The 14,289-nt window shown below is 49.1% G+C and overlaps 1 protein-coding gene across 2 annotated transcripts; it reads left to right on the forward strand.

Annotated features, from left to right (window-relative positions):
- Window positions 1–10,279: 10,279 nt before the first annotated feature.
- Window positions 10,280–13,628, forward strand: Mchr1 (melanin concentrating hormone receptor 1). 2 transcript variants are annotated; one of them, XM_041672279.1, is made up of 3 exons: window positions 10,465–10,566; window positions 11,527–11,632; window positions 11,848–13,628. In XM_041672279.1, exon 3 carries the CDS (start codon window positions 11,892–11,894, stop codon window positions 12,825–12,827), a length of 936 nt encoding a protein of 311 aa, XP_041528213.1. In that variant the 5' UTR covers window positions 10,465–10,566; window positions 11,527–11,632; window positions 11,848–11,891; the 3' UTR covers window positions 12,828–13,628. The 2 variants fall into 2 exon arrangements, with proteins under 2 accessions (XP_041528212.1, XP_041528213.1); XM_041672278.1 differs by lacking the exon at window positions 11,527–11,632 and having other exon boundaries at window positions 10,280–10,566.
- Window positions 13,629–14,289: the final 661 nt, after the last annotated feature.

The raw sequence follows: 14,289 nt of genomic DNA on the forward strand, positions 1-14,289 counted from the left end.
CAGGCCTTGGTATGTTCATGGCATCTCGGTCACATTTAGGGTCCTTGTTCATTTCTATTCTCTGCCCCCCTGCAGCATGATGTCATCAGTGTAAAGTGGAATAGGGTAGCATCATGGGAAACAATGGAGCGTTAGAAGTCTGAGATGTGAAGAGCTGTCGAAAGAGCTGACAGCATCCCCTGACGAGATGGAGCAGGTGATCTGATGACCCTGATGGATGTGAGCAGTTTCTGATCTTTCCTGCCTCCTAGAAGAGAGAAGAGGCATTTGCAGCGCCGCAAGTGAGTATCAGATGTCAGGGATGGAACTTATTTTACCCGTCAACGGGACCGCATCAGAAATAGCAGCTGTGACTGGAGTCTCCACATAATTAGGTTTATGGAAATCCACTGCCATTTTCCAAGACTCAGCTGCCATCTTCACTAGCCAGGGTGAAGAACAAAAGAGGAATTTAGTTAAATCATCACCCCAGAGTCTTTCAAAGCCATGATTGTGGGTATTTTGTTTTTTAGGAATAGACTATTGGGTTTTTTTAAATTTTTTTTAAGATTTGTTTTTATTTTATGTGTATGGGTGTTTTGCCTGCAGGTGCCAGACGAGGAGGGACACTTAAAAGAAATCCCACACTAGCTCAGAATTGAGAATAATAGAGGGTTATTTATTTAGGGGTATTTAGACTCACAGATCACAGTCCTCTGCTGGACCGGGGAACAGCAACCGAATCCCACAGCAGCCAGAAAAGAGGCCAGAGGAGCGCTTCGGCATAAATAGTATGAGGCCACGCCCAAGTGGGTGGGTAACTTAAAGGCTACTGGCTGTAGGAATTCCTACAGCACCATCTACACAACACATGGGCAGGCCCAGAGGCCAGAAAAGGGTGTTAGGAACCCTAGAACTGGAGTTACAGAGAGTAGTTCGCTGTTGTTACATGGGTGATGGGAATCAAACCCGAGTCTGAAAGAACAACCAATGCCCTAACCACTAAGTCATCTCTCCTGTTCCCTTCCCCCTTCTGAGAATGGGTCTCACGCTGCCTTGGCTGACCTTGAACTCACTATGCTGAAGATGACCTTACATTTCTGATCCTCCTGCCTCAACTTCCATGGTGCTAAGAGATGACTATCATCAATGGCTAATTTATGCTGGGGGTTGAACTCAGGGCTTTATGGGCCACACAAGCACTTGGCCAGCTGAGCTACAGCCTCAGCCTTAGTGGTCTGTGTTGTTTTTCTTGTTATTGTTGGAGACAGGGTCTCACTTCATAGCCCAAATGGACCAGAACTCACGATGTATCCTGGATTGGCCATGACCTCGAGGTGATCCTCTTGACTCAGCCACCCTTTGGTGCTAGGATTTACAGGCAAGAGACTCCATATCTGCTTTATAATATTATCAACCAGATTTCTTTTGCTAATCAATCAGGAGTTTCCATTTGGCTTTGCTCGTCGTCAAATCTCTTAGTCTGCCAAACTGAGAGTTAATGCAGTAATTCTGCCAGTAGCCGGGACATCTATTCCAGGCATGTAACTAGAGGCACTGACATGAATAGGTTTGGAGAAGCACAGGGCCTGCTGTAAAGCCATCTCAGTCAAGTCCATTGATTAATCCATCTTAACCCTGCTCTGACAGTAGATCCCAGCGGAGTTCTGGTCAACAAAAATTCCCATTAACCAAGAGCCATTGCCTGTTTATCACCAAAAGGCTCAGTACTAAGCGTCTGCTGCATATAGGCAGCCTGCCAGATGGGCTTAGATCCCAGGAAAAGGACTGAATCAACGTCGCAGGTCATGCCTGTGTCATTGGCAACCTCTTTATGTGTGTGCAAGCATGCACTAGACATCAAACCCAGGGCCTCAAAGCACGCTAGATGAGTGTCCCACTAAGCTGCATTTCCAGCTCCGTTATCCTTTCCTGGGAGTATCCAGGCTCCATTACTTCCCGGGTTCTGGAGTAGTGACTGATTCATGCTTAGAAATGGGGAGACGGACTGTCCGAACAACCATCGTGGAGAAGGTCAGCTTCTTGTGGACCAGACCTGAAGGCTTTATTGGTTTATATTTGTTCATTTACTTATCAGTGCTGGAGATAGAACCTGGGATCCTGCGCACACTGGGCAATTGCTCTACCACTGAGCTATACCCCAGCCCCTGCAGTTTTTCATGTTTGTAAATCAAGCTCAAACAAAGACAGCAGGCAGACTGCTCATCTCTTTGTTCTGTGATGAACTGAGCATTCTCTGCAGCTGAGGCTATCCCAGTCCCAGTAACTGCCCCAGCCCTGCCTACCCTAATAATAACCCACTTAACCTTCCTCCCCAAAAGAAGGCTGGCCTTGGTTCTTACCACCCCAGAATCTACACTTCCTATTAAACAGGGGAAGTCACTCCAGCTCCCACCAACAGGTCCCACTAAGGGCTGATCAAGGGTACTAGCATTTCCTCTTCTTCCAAGGTACTTCTCAAGGCCTTACTTTCCCAGGAGGTCAACTTTTAATACGAAGGCAGCGTTTTCTATATTGGGGGTTAATTTTATTTTGAAAGCAACGGGAAACAACTAACCTGTTTTCAACAGTACAGTAGATGGATGAGGTTTACATTTTCGCAGGACTGCTCCTGCTATTTGGTAGAGAAACTATTAGAAAAGGCCAAGCAGGAGTGAGGAAGGATAAATGATTCTCAGATGCAGTTGTACTAACATGCAGACAGCGGCTGGGACCTGGGGACAGAGTGGTGGACACCCACAAGAGGGATGAATGGAAACCTTAGGGTGCCTTGGGCAGGACAGATAGATAGGTGATAGGTGGATCTCAGGGGGAAAGAGCTTATTGCTAGAAATAGGATTGACTTTTGTTTTGCCTACACATATATCTGTGAGGGTGTGGATCCCTTGAACTGGACAGTTGTGAGCTGCCATGTGGGTCTGGAAATTGAAACTGGGTCCTCTGGAAGAGCAGCCAGTGCTCCCAATGCTGAGCCGTCTCTCCAGCCCCTAGACTACATGTCTTGAATGGTTTTACTGGGGCTAAAACAGACAGGTTAGGAGCCAGAATGGTTGGAGTAGGTCAAAGTTCTGTTCTTTGAGAACACTGGAGGCAAAAGCAGCCTTTCTTGACATTTGGGTTATGTTCATTACAAAGCTCTAACTCCAAGCATTTTGCCTGGGGAAGCAGTTTAGACTCTCTGGCCTACAGCTTGGTGAGCAGGCAGTGAGAAGAACTCAAATCCTCACACCTAGGGACATCTGTCGGAAGATAGTTTGTGCTGCCCCTAAAGTTACACTCTGCGAAGCCCGGAACACCCTGTTACATTTGTACATTTACCCAAACCTTGAAGTACGGTCACCAGCCATTTGTGTCCACGAGCAAAGTAGAACATAAGCTACGGGCCCTGGCTGTGCTACACAACAGCAGGGATGAGGCTTGGAGGCAGAGCTCCACGCAGCCCCGGTGAGGTCTCTTCAACTGTCCCTCCTCTCTCGTCACATCAAGCCTCCAGGGTCTTCCCAGGGTCTTAGCGTTCCCCCAGAATCGTCTAAGCAGGTGGAAGGAACCACAGTCTTTAGAATGAGATGAGGTTTTAACTCATCTGAGCCTTTCTCCAGCAAGAACGGCAACTTTGCCATTGAGATTTCACTAAGGAAAAGATCTTGGCGTTCAGTCACAAAGAGTAGGTTCAACTCTCTGTGCCCGGTCCCTTCTGTCTCTGCCTCTGGTTTCCTTTGCTTAAACAAGAATAGGGGCAAGTTACAACCACATACATTTACAGCTACAAAGTAACTTTATGGCATGTATCTTCATCCAGTGTGGGGTTGTAACCTCAAGCTAATTACCCATCACCTCAGAGGCACCTGCCTGTGACATTGTATCCTCTGACTAGCATCTCTCCAGTATCTTCTCTGGCCCTCTGGCCCTCGGCCTCGGGTTACTTATGGTCACGCTGTGGTCTGTTCTGTAAGCCTCATACGGTTGTTACATGTAATGAGGTTCATCTGTGTTGTGACGGTTTCCTTGCACAATATATATATTGTGGATGGATACTCCCCATATCTTACCCATTTTGATTAGTGCTGCAGTAAACTCAGGGAGCAGATAGCTCTTTGAGATATAAGTGTTACCTTGTCCTTGGATATAAAATCCAGAAGCAGGGTTGCTGGGTCATATGGTAATTCTAGATTTTATTTATTAAGGAACGTTGCCTCAACTTTTCAGCTAGGACTCACACTTATTTTGGGGTGAATCTCAAGCATGGACAGGATAAAGCAGCTTAGGGGCCCAGGCATTTCTATCTGACCTTGGACAGCTTTTCTCTGGAGCTTTTGCTTGATTGACAGCATTCTTGTCAAGTCTGTATCCTTGTCTATGGCCCTCTTCCTATCACTTCCCTTCCTCTGTTCCATTGTACACTATTTACCCTGCTTTCCATTAAAGCCTCTACCCTGGGTAAACCCATGCTTGTGGCACCCACTTCTTCACCTGTCACATAAGGATAGTAGCAGTCTGTTGTTTCAAGGATTATTAACAAAACTTGTCTGTCTCTTCCTGTGTCTCGGCACTAAGTTATTTATTTATTTATTTATTTATTTATTTATTTATTTATTTATTCTGTGCATTGGTGTGTTGCCATGGGTGTCGGGTCTCCTGAAACTGGAATTACAGACAGTTGTGAGCTCCCATGTAGGTGCTAGGAATTGAATTCGGGTCCTCTGCAAGAGTAGTCAGTGCTCCTAACCACTGAACCAACTCTCCAGTTCCATATTCATTTTTGAGACAAGGGCTCTCAGATCTCATTTTGGTCTCAAATGGATGACCTTGAACTTGATTCTCCTGTCTCCATTTTCCAAATGCTGGCCTACAGTGGTACACCACCTCTCCCTGTTCATGCTCTGTTAGGAAGGGAACCTAGAGCCTCCTGAACGCTAGGCAAGAACACGAGCAATTGAGCCATTTCCCTAACCCATTGGGTTAATTTTCTATCTGCTCCTTCAAATCCACTGTCTATCCTCATCTACTCTGCCCTGGGCCCCAGGAGGATGATTTTTGGACTGTATCAACAGGGAAAGATCAGAAGGTAGGTGGTCAGAGAGCTCAGCCTATTGTTCCTCGCAACTCCTGTCTGTGGAGTGCCTGGCAGTTCTTTCTGGGTTCTGCTAGCTGGCCAGTTCAAATAGGAATGGTGTCCAGCTGTTGCCAGCCCCAGCCACTGCTGCAGCATCCTTCATGAACTCTGCCTTCATGGTACCCAAACCTTGATAAATAGGCTCTTTATTAAAGTCTCTCTGCTTTCCCACTTGCTCGTACAGTTTCTCCAGATACCCTGATTGATCCAATCAATACACATCATCTCACCTGCTGCAGGCATTCCAGGAGGCACCTCCAGCCACAACAAAGTTCAGAGGAAGCAAAGGAGATAATTCCTTCATGTTGTCTTTGCAAGAAGCAGGAAACCTCTGCCAAAGGGTTCGAACTCCACTGTTCTCCTGGACTCCAGTTGGCAGTAGTGAGTCACACACTCAGATCCCCAGGGAGAAATAAAAAGTCGGAGACTAAGGGGCACGTGGGTGTTCTACTGGGACATGTGATCCCAGGAATCAGGAATGAAAGAGGAGCAAGAGAACAGCGAGAGACATGGCATAAGGATTTCCGGTTAGTGCCATGTCAGGTGACCCTGGACCACTGAGAGGCCATGAGAAATGCCTCTGATCACATATCCTGAGATAACAAGGTGAAAGCAACGATAGGTGACTTTCATCCCATATTGAATGAAGATGCACCCCAAGAAGCACCCTGCTTTCTAGGTGGGCTATGGTTGGGTATTTTGGGGTTCCCATGTTCTAAGTGATAGCAGAAATGGAGAACACCCTGCACAGAGGGGCAAATGACATGGGGCAGGTCTGAGACGCGGGACCAGTAGGCCCTACCTGTCCTGTGCAGCACTGACACCTGTGCTCAGTAGGAACCGAGAAGAGCGGCTGCTGCAGAAGTGGTGGGCATAGGAGCTGGGAGTAGTGGGCGGATCTAAAGAGATGCACGTGTGTGTCCAGTAGACCTGGCCAGACCCCAAACAGTCCCCCACTAGATGCCTCTAAAATCCTTGTCACGTTCTCCTGGACCACCTCTGGTTCCGGCTCTGGCTATAACGGATTAGTGAATGAGCTTAATTCATCTTGTCCCAGCAGTGTCTTGCCTTGTGTCTATCTGCTTTCTGCCCTAGACTTCTCTCTGATAAGCTAGGCTAGTGATTCTCAGCCTTCCTAAGGCTACGACCCTTTAATACAGTTCCTCATGTTGTGATCACTCCAACCATAAAATTATTATTTTTTTTTTGGTTTTTCGAGACAGGGTTTCTCTGTGGCTTTGGAGCCTGTCCTGGAACTAGCTCTGTAGACCAGGCTGGCCTCGAACTCACAGAGATCCGCCTGCCTCTGCCTCCCGAGTGCTGGGATTAAAGGCGTGCGCCACCACCGCCCGGCCATAAAATTATTTTTGCTGCTACTTTATCACTGTAATTTTGCTACTGTTGTGAATCATAATGTAAATATTTTTGGAGACAGAGATGCTAAAGGGTTGCAACCCACAGGCTGAGAATCACCGCACTAGAGACTTTTGACTCTAATGTAAACAGTCCAGAAGGGCAGATCCAATGTCCCAGGAGTCTCCACCAATGGGAACAAGAACCAGTCAATATAAGCCCAACTGTCGGTACTGTAGATGACTAATCCTAAGAGTCAGTCTCTCTCTTTCTCTGTCTGTCTGTCTGTCTATCTATCTGTCTGTCTCTCTCTCTGTGATGCTGAGGACTGAATCTGGGGCCTTATGCATGCCATACAAGTGCTGTACCCCTTAACTAAACCCTCAGTCCTCTGAGCAGTTCTAAAATGGGGTTCCCACAGTCCACAGCAACAAACTCAGGCGTAGTTCCCACCGACTTTACTTATTCAAGTTCCTCACTCATCCTACCCTCTTACTCATGTTCCTTAGACACACACCAGGAATAGATTTCTACACACAAGTCTATGTCTATGTCTGTGATTTCAGAGGAACCCAAACAGAGGAAATGAACTCTAGGAGTCACAGCAGAAGATGGATCCTCCAAGGTAAGATGCTGGAACACATCAGTTACCAGTCAGTTGTCCCTAAGAGTGCCACTGCTGGTGTGTGAACAAGATGCTGACCAACCCTGCCCTGGCAGTGACCTGGAAGTGACAAAGGGTCCTTCCTGCGGTTGGCTGAGATGAACACAATAGAAAAGCAGGTGCTGACGTGTGCAGTCTCCCCAGAAGAGCAGTGAAGTGTGGGATCATAAGGATGATGGCCCTGCTTTGGAAGCCTAGGAGGAAGAAGACGGAGGTCTCAAATAACCAGCTATAGAGTTAGGACACACAGTGGAAGACAGAAGGTCTCCAGAGCAGCAGTTCAAGGATACTGTCATTGTCTGCAGCGGTACAGCACTCTGTGCTGAAAATAAGACTCAGAATCTAATGGTAAGGGTAGCTGAGGCTCAAAAAAGATGGAGTATATACAGCCTCAGCAGATCTTTGATGATAAAGAGTGAAACCCTGAAGTCTAGGAGGGGATATCTGGATGAATTTGAGTTAGAATATCTGGATAGCTGAGTTAGGGGATATTTGGATGAATTTGAGTTAGGATTCCCCTAACTCCTTGAACCCTTCAGACCAGCAGATACAACCATCTCTGTAAATTTTTTTAAAGATTTATTTATTATGTATGCAACATTCTGCCTCCATGTATGCCCACACACCAGAAGAGGGCGCCAGATCTCATTACAGATGGTTGTGAGCCACCACATAGTTGCTGGGAATTGAACTCACAACCTCTGGAAGAGCAGTCAATGCTCTATAACTACTGAGCCATCTTTCCAGCCCATCTCTGTAAGTTTTAATAGCTTGACCTTGTTTAGAAATCATGATAGGACTCAACTGAGATTATAACTTACAAAAGGACTTTTATCATTTGTAGATATGGCCCTCTACACTGGCATTCTCTTATTATGGACTGGAAAAAAATAATTGGAGCATTACAGAAATTAACTTCAGGGTGTTAGCATGTGGCACAAATATCAAATGGAAAGGAGAGCATTTCTTGGCAGGGGTGATCCTACTACATGGGATAGACCAAACCGGGAGGACACCTGGAGCCAGTGCTAAAATAGCTTTGGATGGCTCCAGGAAGTGGCCCACAGCCATCATACAAAGGTGCTTGCACCACCTTGGCAAAATTCGGATGTCCTCACATGGCTGTTGGGTCGTATACATAAATCTACCACTAAATTTCTTAGCACTGTGGTAAAACATACATAATATAAAATTGGCTATTCTAACTCTGTGTATGTGTTACTGAGGATTTAGCTCAGGGCCTTGGGCACACCAGGCAAGCATTCTACCCCTTAGATAGGCTCACACTCCCTTAACCATGTGTAAGAGTCAACTTCAGCAGTATTAAGTGTGTGCACAGTGTCGCTCAAACATTAACATCTATTTCTAGAAGGTTCTCTCCCACTCCTTATACAGACACTCTGTACCCATTCAACACTAACTCCCCACTGATCCTTTCCACTGGCCTCTGGCAGAGTTTGAGAGACGAGTCAGAAGACTCAGAGAAGTACAATGGTCGAGTGGAATTTACCATGTGAGGCCACAGCACACACCAGCCAGTCCTCCAGGGAGGCTCAGAGAACGCCTGTCTTGGTTTCCTATTGCTATCGAGACAGCACGATCAACTTAGAAAAGAGAGTGTTTAGTTTAGACTTATGTTTTTGGAGGGTTAGTGTCCATGGCGGTACAGCAAGGTGTGGCAGCAGGAACAGCTACAGGCTTCTATCCTGATCTGCAAGTAAAAACAGAGAAAGCTAACGGGAACTGAGGCATGGGTTTTTGAAACCTCAAAACCACCTCCAGTGACACACCTCCCAATCCTTTCCAAACCAAGTCTGCTAGGATTCAAACGGCTGACATTCTCATTGGAATCGCCACAGCATCTCCTTTGCGGACTCCACAAGGGACATGGAGGTCTGGGAGCATCACAGATTTGGGGTGTTCCATCAGAGATACACTAACCATCCACCGCACCTGTGGCTAAACTATCAATTGATTTCCTTTGTGTGTGTGTGTGTGTGTGTGTGTGAGGGAGTGAAGGGGCAGGCCCTGAAATTCGGACCCTCCTGCCTCCACCTCCTAGGTGCTGGGTTGGTGGCATGCACCATGTCCAGTTTATGAGCACAGGGGAGGAAACCCTGGGCTTGGTGCCTATGAGACAAGCACACTACCACCTGAGCTGCATCCTCAGCCCCTATCTGACTCTATTTAAGCTCTTCATGCTGGCAGACCAAGAGGCCAAGAAAGAGGAGCTCTAATAGGTGGTTGGGATAACCAGTAGCTTAGCCTGAAGAACTAGGCATGCTGATGTCCAGTGGTGGCAAGGAAGAGTGTGGCTGAAACTCACAGGAGCTGTAAGGATATTTGTGCTTCCGTGTCCATAAAGAAGGGTTAACAGGCAACTGTGACAGACAAGGAGTCGGACTCTGCATCTGGTCCTGGTGTGATGACAGCGTTTGATGGTGAAATCCCCTGGAGCTGGCAGCAGGAACCTCTGCGGAGAATTATCTAATGCCTGTGCACACTGAGGCTGTTGTCCATTGCTAATCTCAGTGTGGACTTAGTCTCTTATGCTCTGATAATTGTCTCAGAGTCCCAGGCAAAACCTCAAAGAGCTCAACGCCCTAAAAAAATAAAACTCCCATAGTGGGTCCAGATTAATGATGTGTCAAGGGAAGTTTGGTCTTTCTGCACCCCAGACACTGACTATTGACAGCATGGAAAGCTAGAATCACCTCGGCCCACCAGGCAAGGGCTAGCAATTGCCGCCTAGCCAAGGAGATGTTTGGAAGTTACCAGGATGCAGGAAGGGTCTAGGGTGACCTCCAGCATGCTTGAGAGCCAAGGGTGCTTCAGTCTTAGCTTCTGAGTCCTCAGCACTAGGAACAGTACCCCTGGCTCCTGCCTCATGGTCCAGGCTCCTCAAGGCAGCCAGCAGGTTGCTTTCCCCTTTTGCCTTTGCGGAGACCTGGATGGTCATGCAAAGCGAGCTTGGCAACCCCTGCGAGCTCAGGAGACAGCCCCAGGAGCCAGTAAGAAGGAAGGCTCCTCCATATGGGGCTGCTTGAGCCTAGTTGCTGCTCTGCAGGCAGTCAGGAGTGGGAGCTGCAGCCGGGACTGAAGAGGTTAACGTGCATCTGCCTCCGAATGTTAATGTGTCTAGGTGATGTCAGTAGGAGCTGGGAAGGAGGGAGTGGGGCGAGCAGTTGGGCTCAGAGGCAGCAGAGGCTGCCAGGCGCTAGAGGAAGACCCTTTTCTCGACTGCAGGGCTGGCTCACGCTTGGGACAAGGCGGTGGCAGGCACTGGAGGCTGCCGCAGCCTGCGTGGGTGGACGGGCTCTCAACTCCAGGGAGCAGGCGACCTGCACCGGCTGCATGGATCTGCAAGCCTCGTTGCTGTCCACTGGCCCCAACGCCAGCAACATCTCCGATGGCCAGGATAATCTCACGTTGGCCGGTGAGTCGAGTTAGATCCTCCCTCCTCCGGGATGGGTGTGGAAAATGGGAAGGTTTCACCTCCAGAGCCAAACTGCCTAGGAAACTTTATTTTACAGTTCTCGGCGATTAAGATCTGCAGTCTGCTCTGCCTGGAGGGGAAGAGGAGAGGAGGGGACACCAGCTAGGACAGAAGGGGTAGGAAGGAACAGAGATGGGGCAGAGGTACATCTAGAAATAACAAGGGTTGGTGGCGAGGCGTGAGGCAGACAGGGGGAAGCTTGCGGATGAGTCCCAAATATGCTTTGCATTGGGGGGCGGGGGGAATCAAGGCTGGAAAAGCAAGCGAGAGGAGAGCGGGCGGGTAGCATGTGGGAGCCAGCGGAAGCTCTTTGATTCACCGCTACCCTGGGCTCAATCCTCTAGCCTCGCACTGGGGTAATGGGGTCCGAGTGGTCCTTGCTGTCCTCTAGCAGAGGCTGCTGGGAGCAAAAGACTTCACAGGGTGTGAGAGGATTAACTTTTCTGGTGAATTAAGCTTCTTGACATTTGCAGAACGGCAATGCCCTGAAATTCTAGCTTTGAAGGAGAAGGGAGAGAAGGGGAAGGGTTTATGTGGAGAAAATTCTCAAGCTTCTGGGGTATAACACAGCATCAGTCTCAGCCCTGTTGGGGAAGCCCAGGCTCAGGAGACATGGCCCAAGGAAATCCCTGTCGGGAGCCTGGAGAGGGCTGGGCTGTTGAGCCTAAAACACACCCCACACCCATAGTGACAGTCACTCCCCGGATATGCCTAGGAATCTGTATAAAACCTTTGGCCAGCTATCTCTGAAATGATGAGTGTGCAAATAAGGAAAACACCACACACCACACACACACACACACGCACGCGTGCGCACACACACACATACACGCTTATGGGCATGCACACACACTAGTGCGTTCTTGAACGTCCTTCAAGTTTTTTTTTTGTTTTGACAAGGATTCCTGGTGAACCTCAGGGATGTGGAGTTCTCAGCAGACATCTGGGAGTCTTGACTCCCGGCCCTCTGTGTAAATGACTGATGTGAAGGTCTTTTGAGTAACAGGTGGGTCTAGAAAATTCGGTAGGAGTATTCAGCAGGGAACAGTGGAGGAGGGTAAGGGACAGAATTAACAATAGCATGTGAGGGAAGGTGGTGGGAGATGATCGTGACCTCAAGCTGAAATGGGGACCACGAGAAATCAGCAGGAGTGCCACTGGATGGCAACTTGTCAGCTTCTGGAGCGGATGGCAGGTCACACTTGTTCCTTCTGTCCTCAGGGTCACCTCCTCGAAAAGGGAGTGTCTCCTACATCAACATCATTATGCCTTCGGTGTTTGGCACCATCTGTCTCCTGGGCATTGTGGGAAACTCCACAGTCATCTTCGCCGTGGTGAAAAAATCCAAGCTACACTGGTGCAGCAACGTCCCGGACATCTTCATTATTAACCTCTCGGTGGTGGATCTGCTCTTCCTCCTGGGCATGCCTTTCATGATCCACCAGCTCATGGGCAATGGGGTCTGGCACTTTGGGGAAACCATGTGCACCCTCATCACCGCCATGGATGCCAATAGTCAGTTCACCAGCACCTACATCCTGACCGCCATGGCCATTGATCGCTACTTGGCCACCGTCCACCCCATCTCCTCCACCAAATTCCGGAAGCCCTCTATGGCCACCCTCGTGATCTGCCTCCTGTGGGCTCTCTCCTTCATCAGCATCACCCCCGTGTGGCTCTATGCCAGGCTCATCCCCTTCCCAGGGGGTGCTGTGGGCTGTGGCATCCGCCTGCCAAACCCCGACACTGACCTCTACTGGTTCACTCTATACCAGTTTTTCTTGGCCTTCGCCCTGCCCTTTGTGGTCATCACTGCTGCATACGTGAAGATACTGCAGCGTATGACCTCTTCGGTGGCCCCAGCCTCTCAACGCAGCATCCGGCTTCGGACAAAGAGGGTGACTCGCACAGCCATCGCCATCTGCCTGGTGTTCTTTGTGTGCTGGGCACCCTACTACGTGTTGCAGCTGACCCAGCTCTCCATCAGCCGCCCCACCCTCACGTTTGTCTACTTGTACAATGCGGCCATCAGCTTGGGCTACGCCAACAGCTGCCTCAATCCCTTTGTGTACATAGTACTCTGTGAGACCTTTCGGAAACGCTTGGTCTTGTCCGTGAAGCCCGCGGCCCAGGGGCAGCTTCGTACAGTCAGCAATGCTCAGACAGCTGATGAGGACAGGACAGAGAGCAAAGGCACCTGACACTTCCCCTCTCACCTCCAAGGCAGGTCACCACACCAAACCTTGGGGAGAGAGACTGAGATAAATCCAAGGCTACCCTGGGAGAAGGCAGGGAGGCTGGAGGCTGAGGGCTTGTAGCTACCACATTCCACAGGGCTCATAAATTGCTTAGGGAGGCTTGCAGCCAGGTTTTGGTGGGGAGCTTCAAACCTCAGAAATCCCCTTGGCAGAGAGAGAAGAAAATGGTGATTTGACTGGTCCACAGGGGGCTCTATCTGTTAGCTCACAGACATCTTTTTCCCAAGGGAAGAGGTTGAAGGTGCCTAGCTGCAATCAGGCAGGTCTAGGAGGTGGACAGGGGTCATACTGTGAGATGTTCAAGCTGAGCCTTCCCTCTCATCTCTCACTGGTGTGAAAAAGGCAGCCTTTCTTCTAAGCTGCTGATCATCTATGAAGCATGCAGTCTCAGCTCCAGCATCCCATGTGGGTTTGACTCTCCGTGTAGGGGATGCATGTTTACACTGGGGTGGGGCTCTGAGCCCACAGGAGTTTAAAAATCAAAAGAGCCCAATGTGTTGGATGATCCAATAACTGAGACTTGATGAAGCGACTCGAGATGATGTGGATCGCGAATAAAAATGAGGGTAAGGGGCTTTGGCAGTGACAGGGACATTCTCTTTCCAGGGCACAGTCCATGGCTGATCCAGAGTCAGCATCCATGTGTTCTGCATGTGCAGGGGGTCACTCCAGTGCCTGATGTCAATGTCATCTTAGTGCTTGTGCCTCTCACTCCCAATCAAAACGAAATAAAGGCAAATCTCGACCCACGTCATTCTGGAGACTCCTGCGTAATTGCTTGGGCTTTGGGGGTGGGGTGAGTCCTATACAAGGAAATAGGGGTCATTTGATTATAGTATTCGGATCTTGTTTGGGACTGCATTTTTAGGGAGCCTGAAGTAAGGAATCTGTCTTTCTAAACCCACAGAGAGGAGTTAGTGACATTAATGGAATTACTGTGAATTCATTTCGATTGCAGACTCAGCATCCTGGCTTGGACTCCTGATTATTATCAATGCTGCCCCGTAGGTCCCCAACTTTACCCCCATATGACTCCCCCAGACCCTTCCCCTCACCCCTGACTCATGCTGAGTCATCAGCTGCAAGGCTGGCTCTTGGGGGGGGGGGGGGGAGTCTGAGCTAGGCTCTGTTTGCTGCAGCTGAGATTCGTTGGGCACCTTAAAAGCAGATGGCCATTCAGGCCGCTGGGAGGCAGTCATGCTGCTGCTTCTTAGCTTTGTCATCGAGAGGGCGCAGGCGTCGTCAGCGTGATGCTCAGCAGACATAAATGAGAGAGCCTGAGCAACTTGTCCAGAGGCCAGAGCAACTGTCCTGGAGGCTGGGCCACCCCTTGCTGGGTCACTTTTCACTGCAGACTTGCAGGAGTAACCACTTAGAATACCTGAGGGAGCCTCCCCAGGTGCTA

This window comes from Microtus oregoni, unplaced genomic scaffold (assembly GCF_018167655.1).
Source record: "Microtus oregoni isolate MIOR12 unplaced genomic scaffold, Mior012 000022F_ref0000154, whole genome shotgun sequence".
Lineage (NCBI taxonomy): Eukaryota > Metazoa > Chordata > Mammalia > Rodentia > Cricetidae > Microtus > Microtus oregoni.

Coding starts and splice junctions, on each gene's coding strand:
- Mchr1 (XM_041672278.1), top strand. CDS start 10,485: ATGGATCTGCAAGCCTCGTTGCTGTCCACTGGCCCCAACGCCAGCAAC. Junction 10,567..11,847: donor GGATAATCTCACGTTGGCCG/GTGAGTCGAGTT, acceptor TTCTGTCCTCAG/GGTCACCTCCTCGAAAAGGG.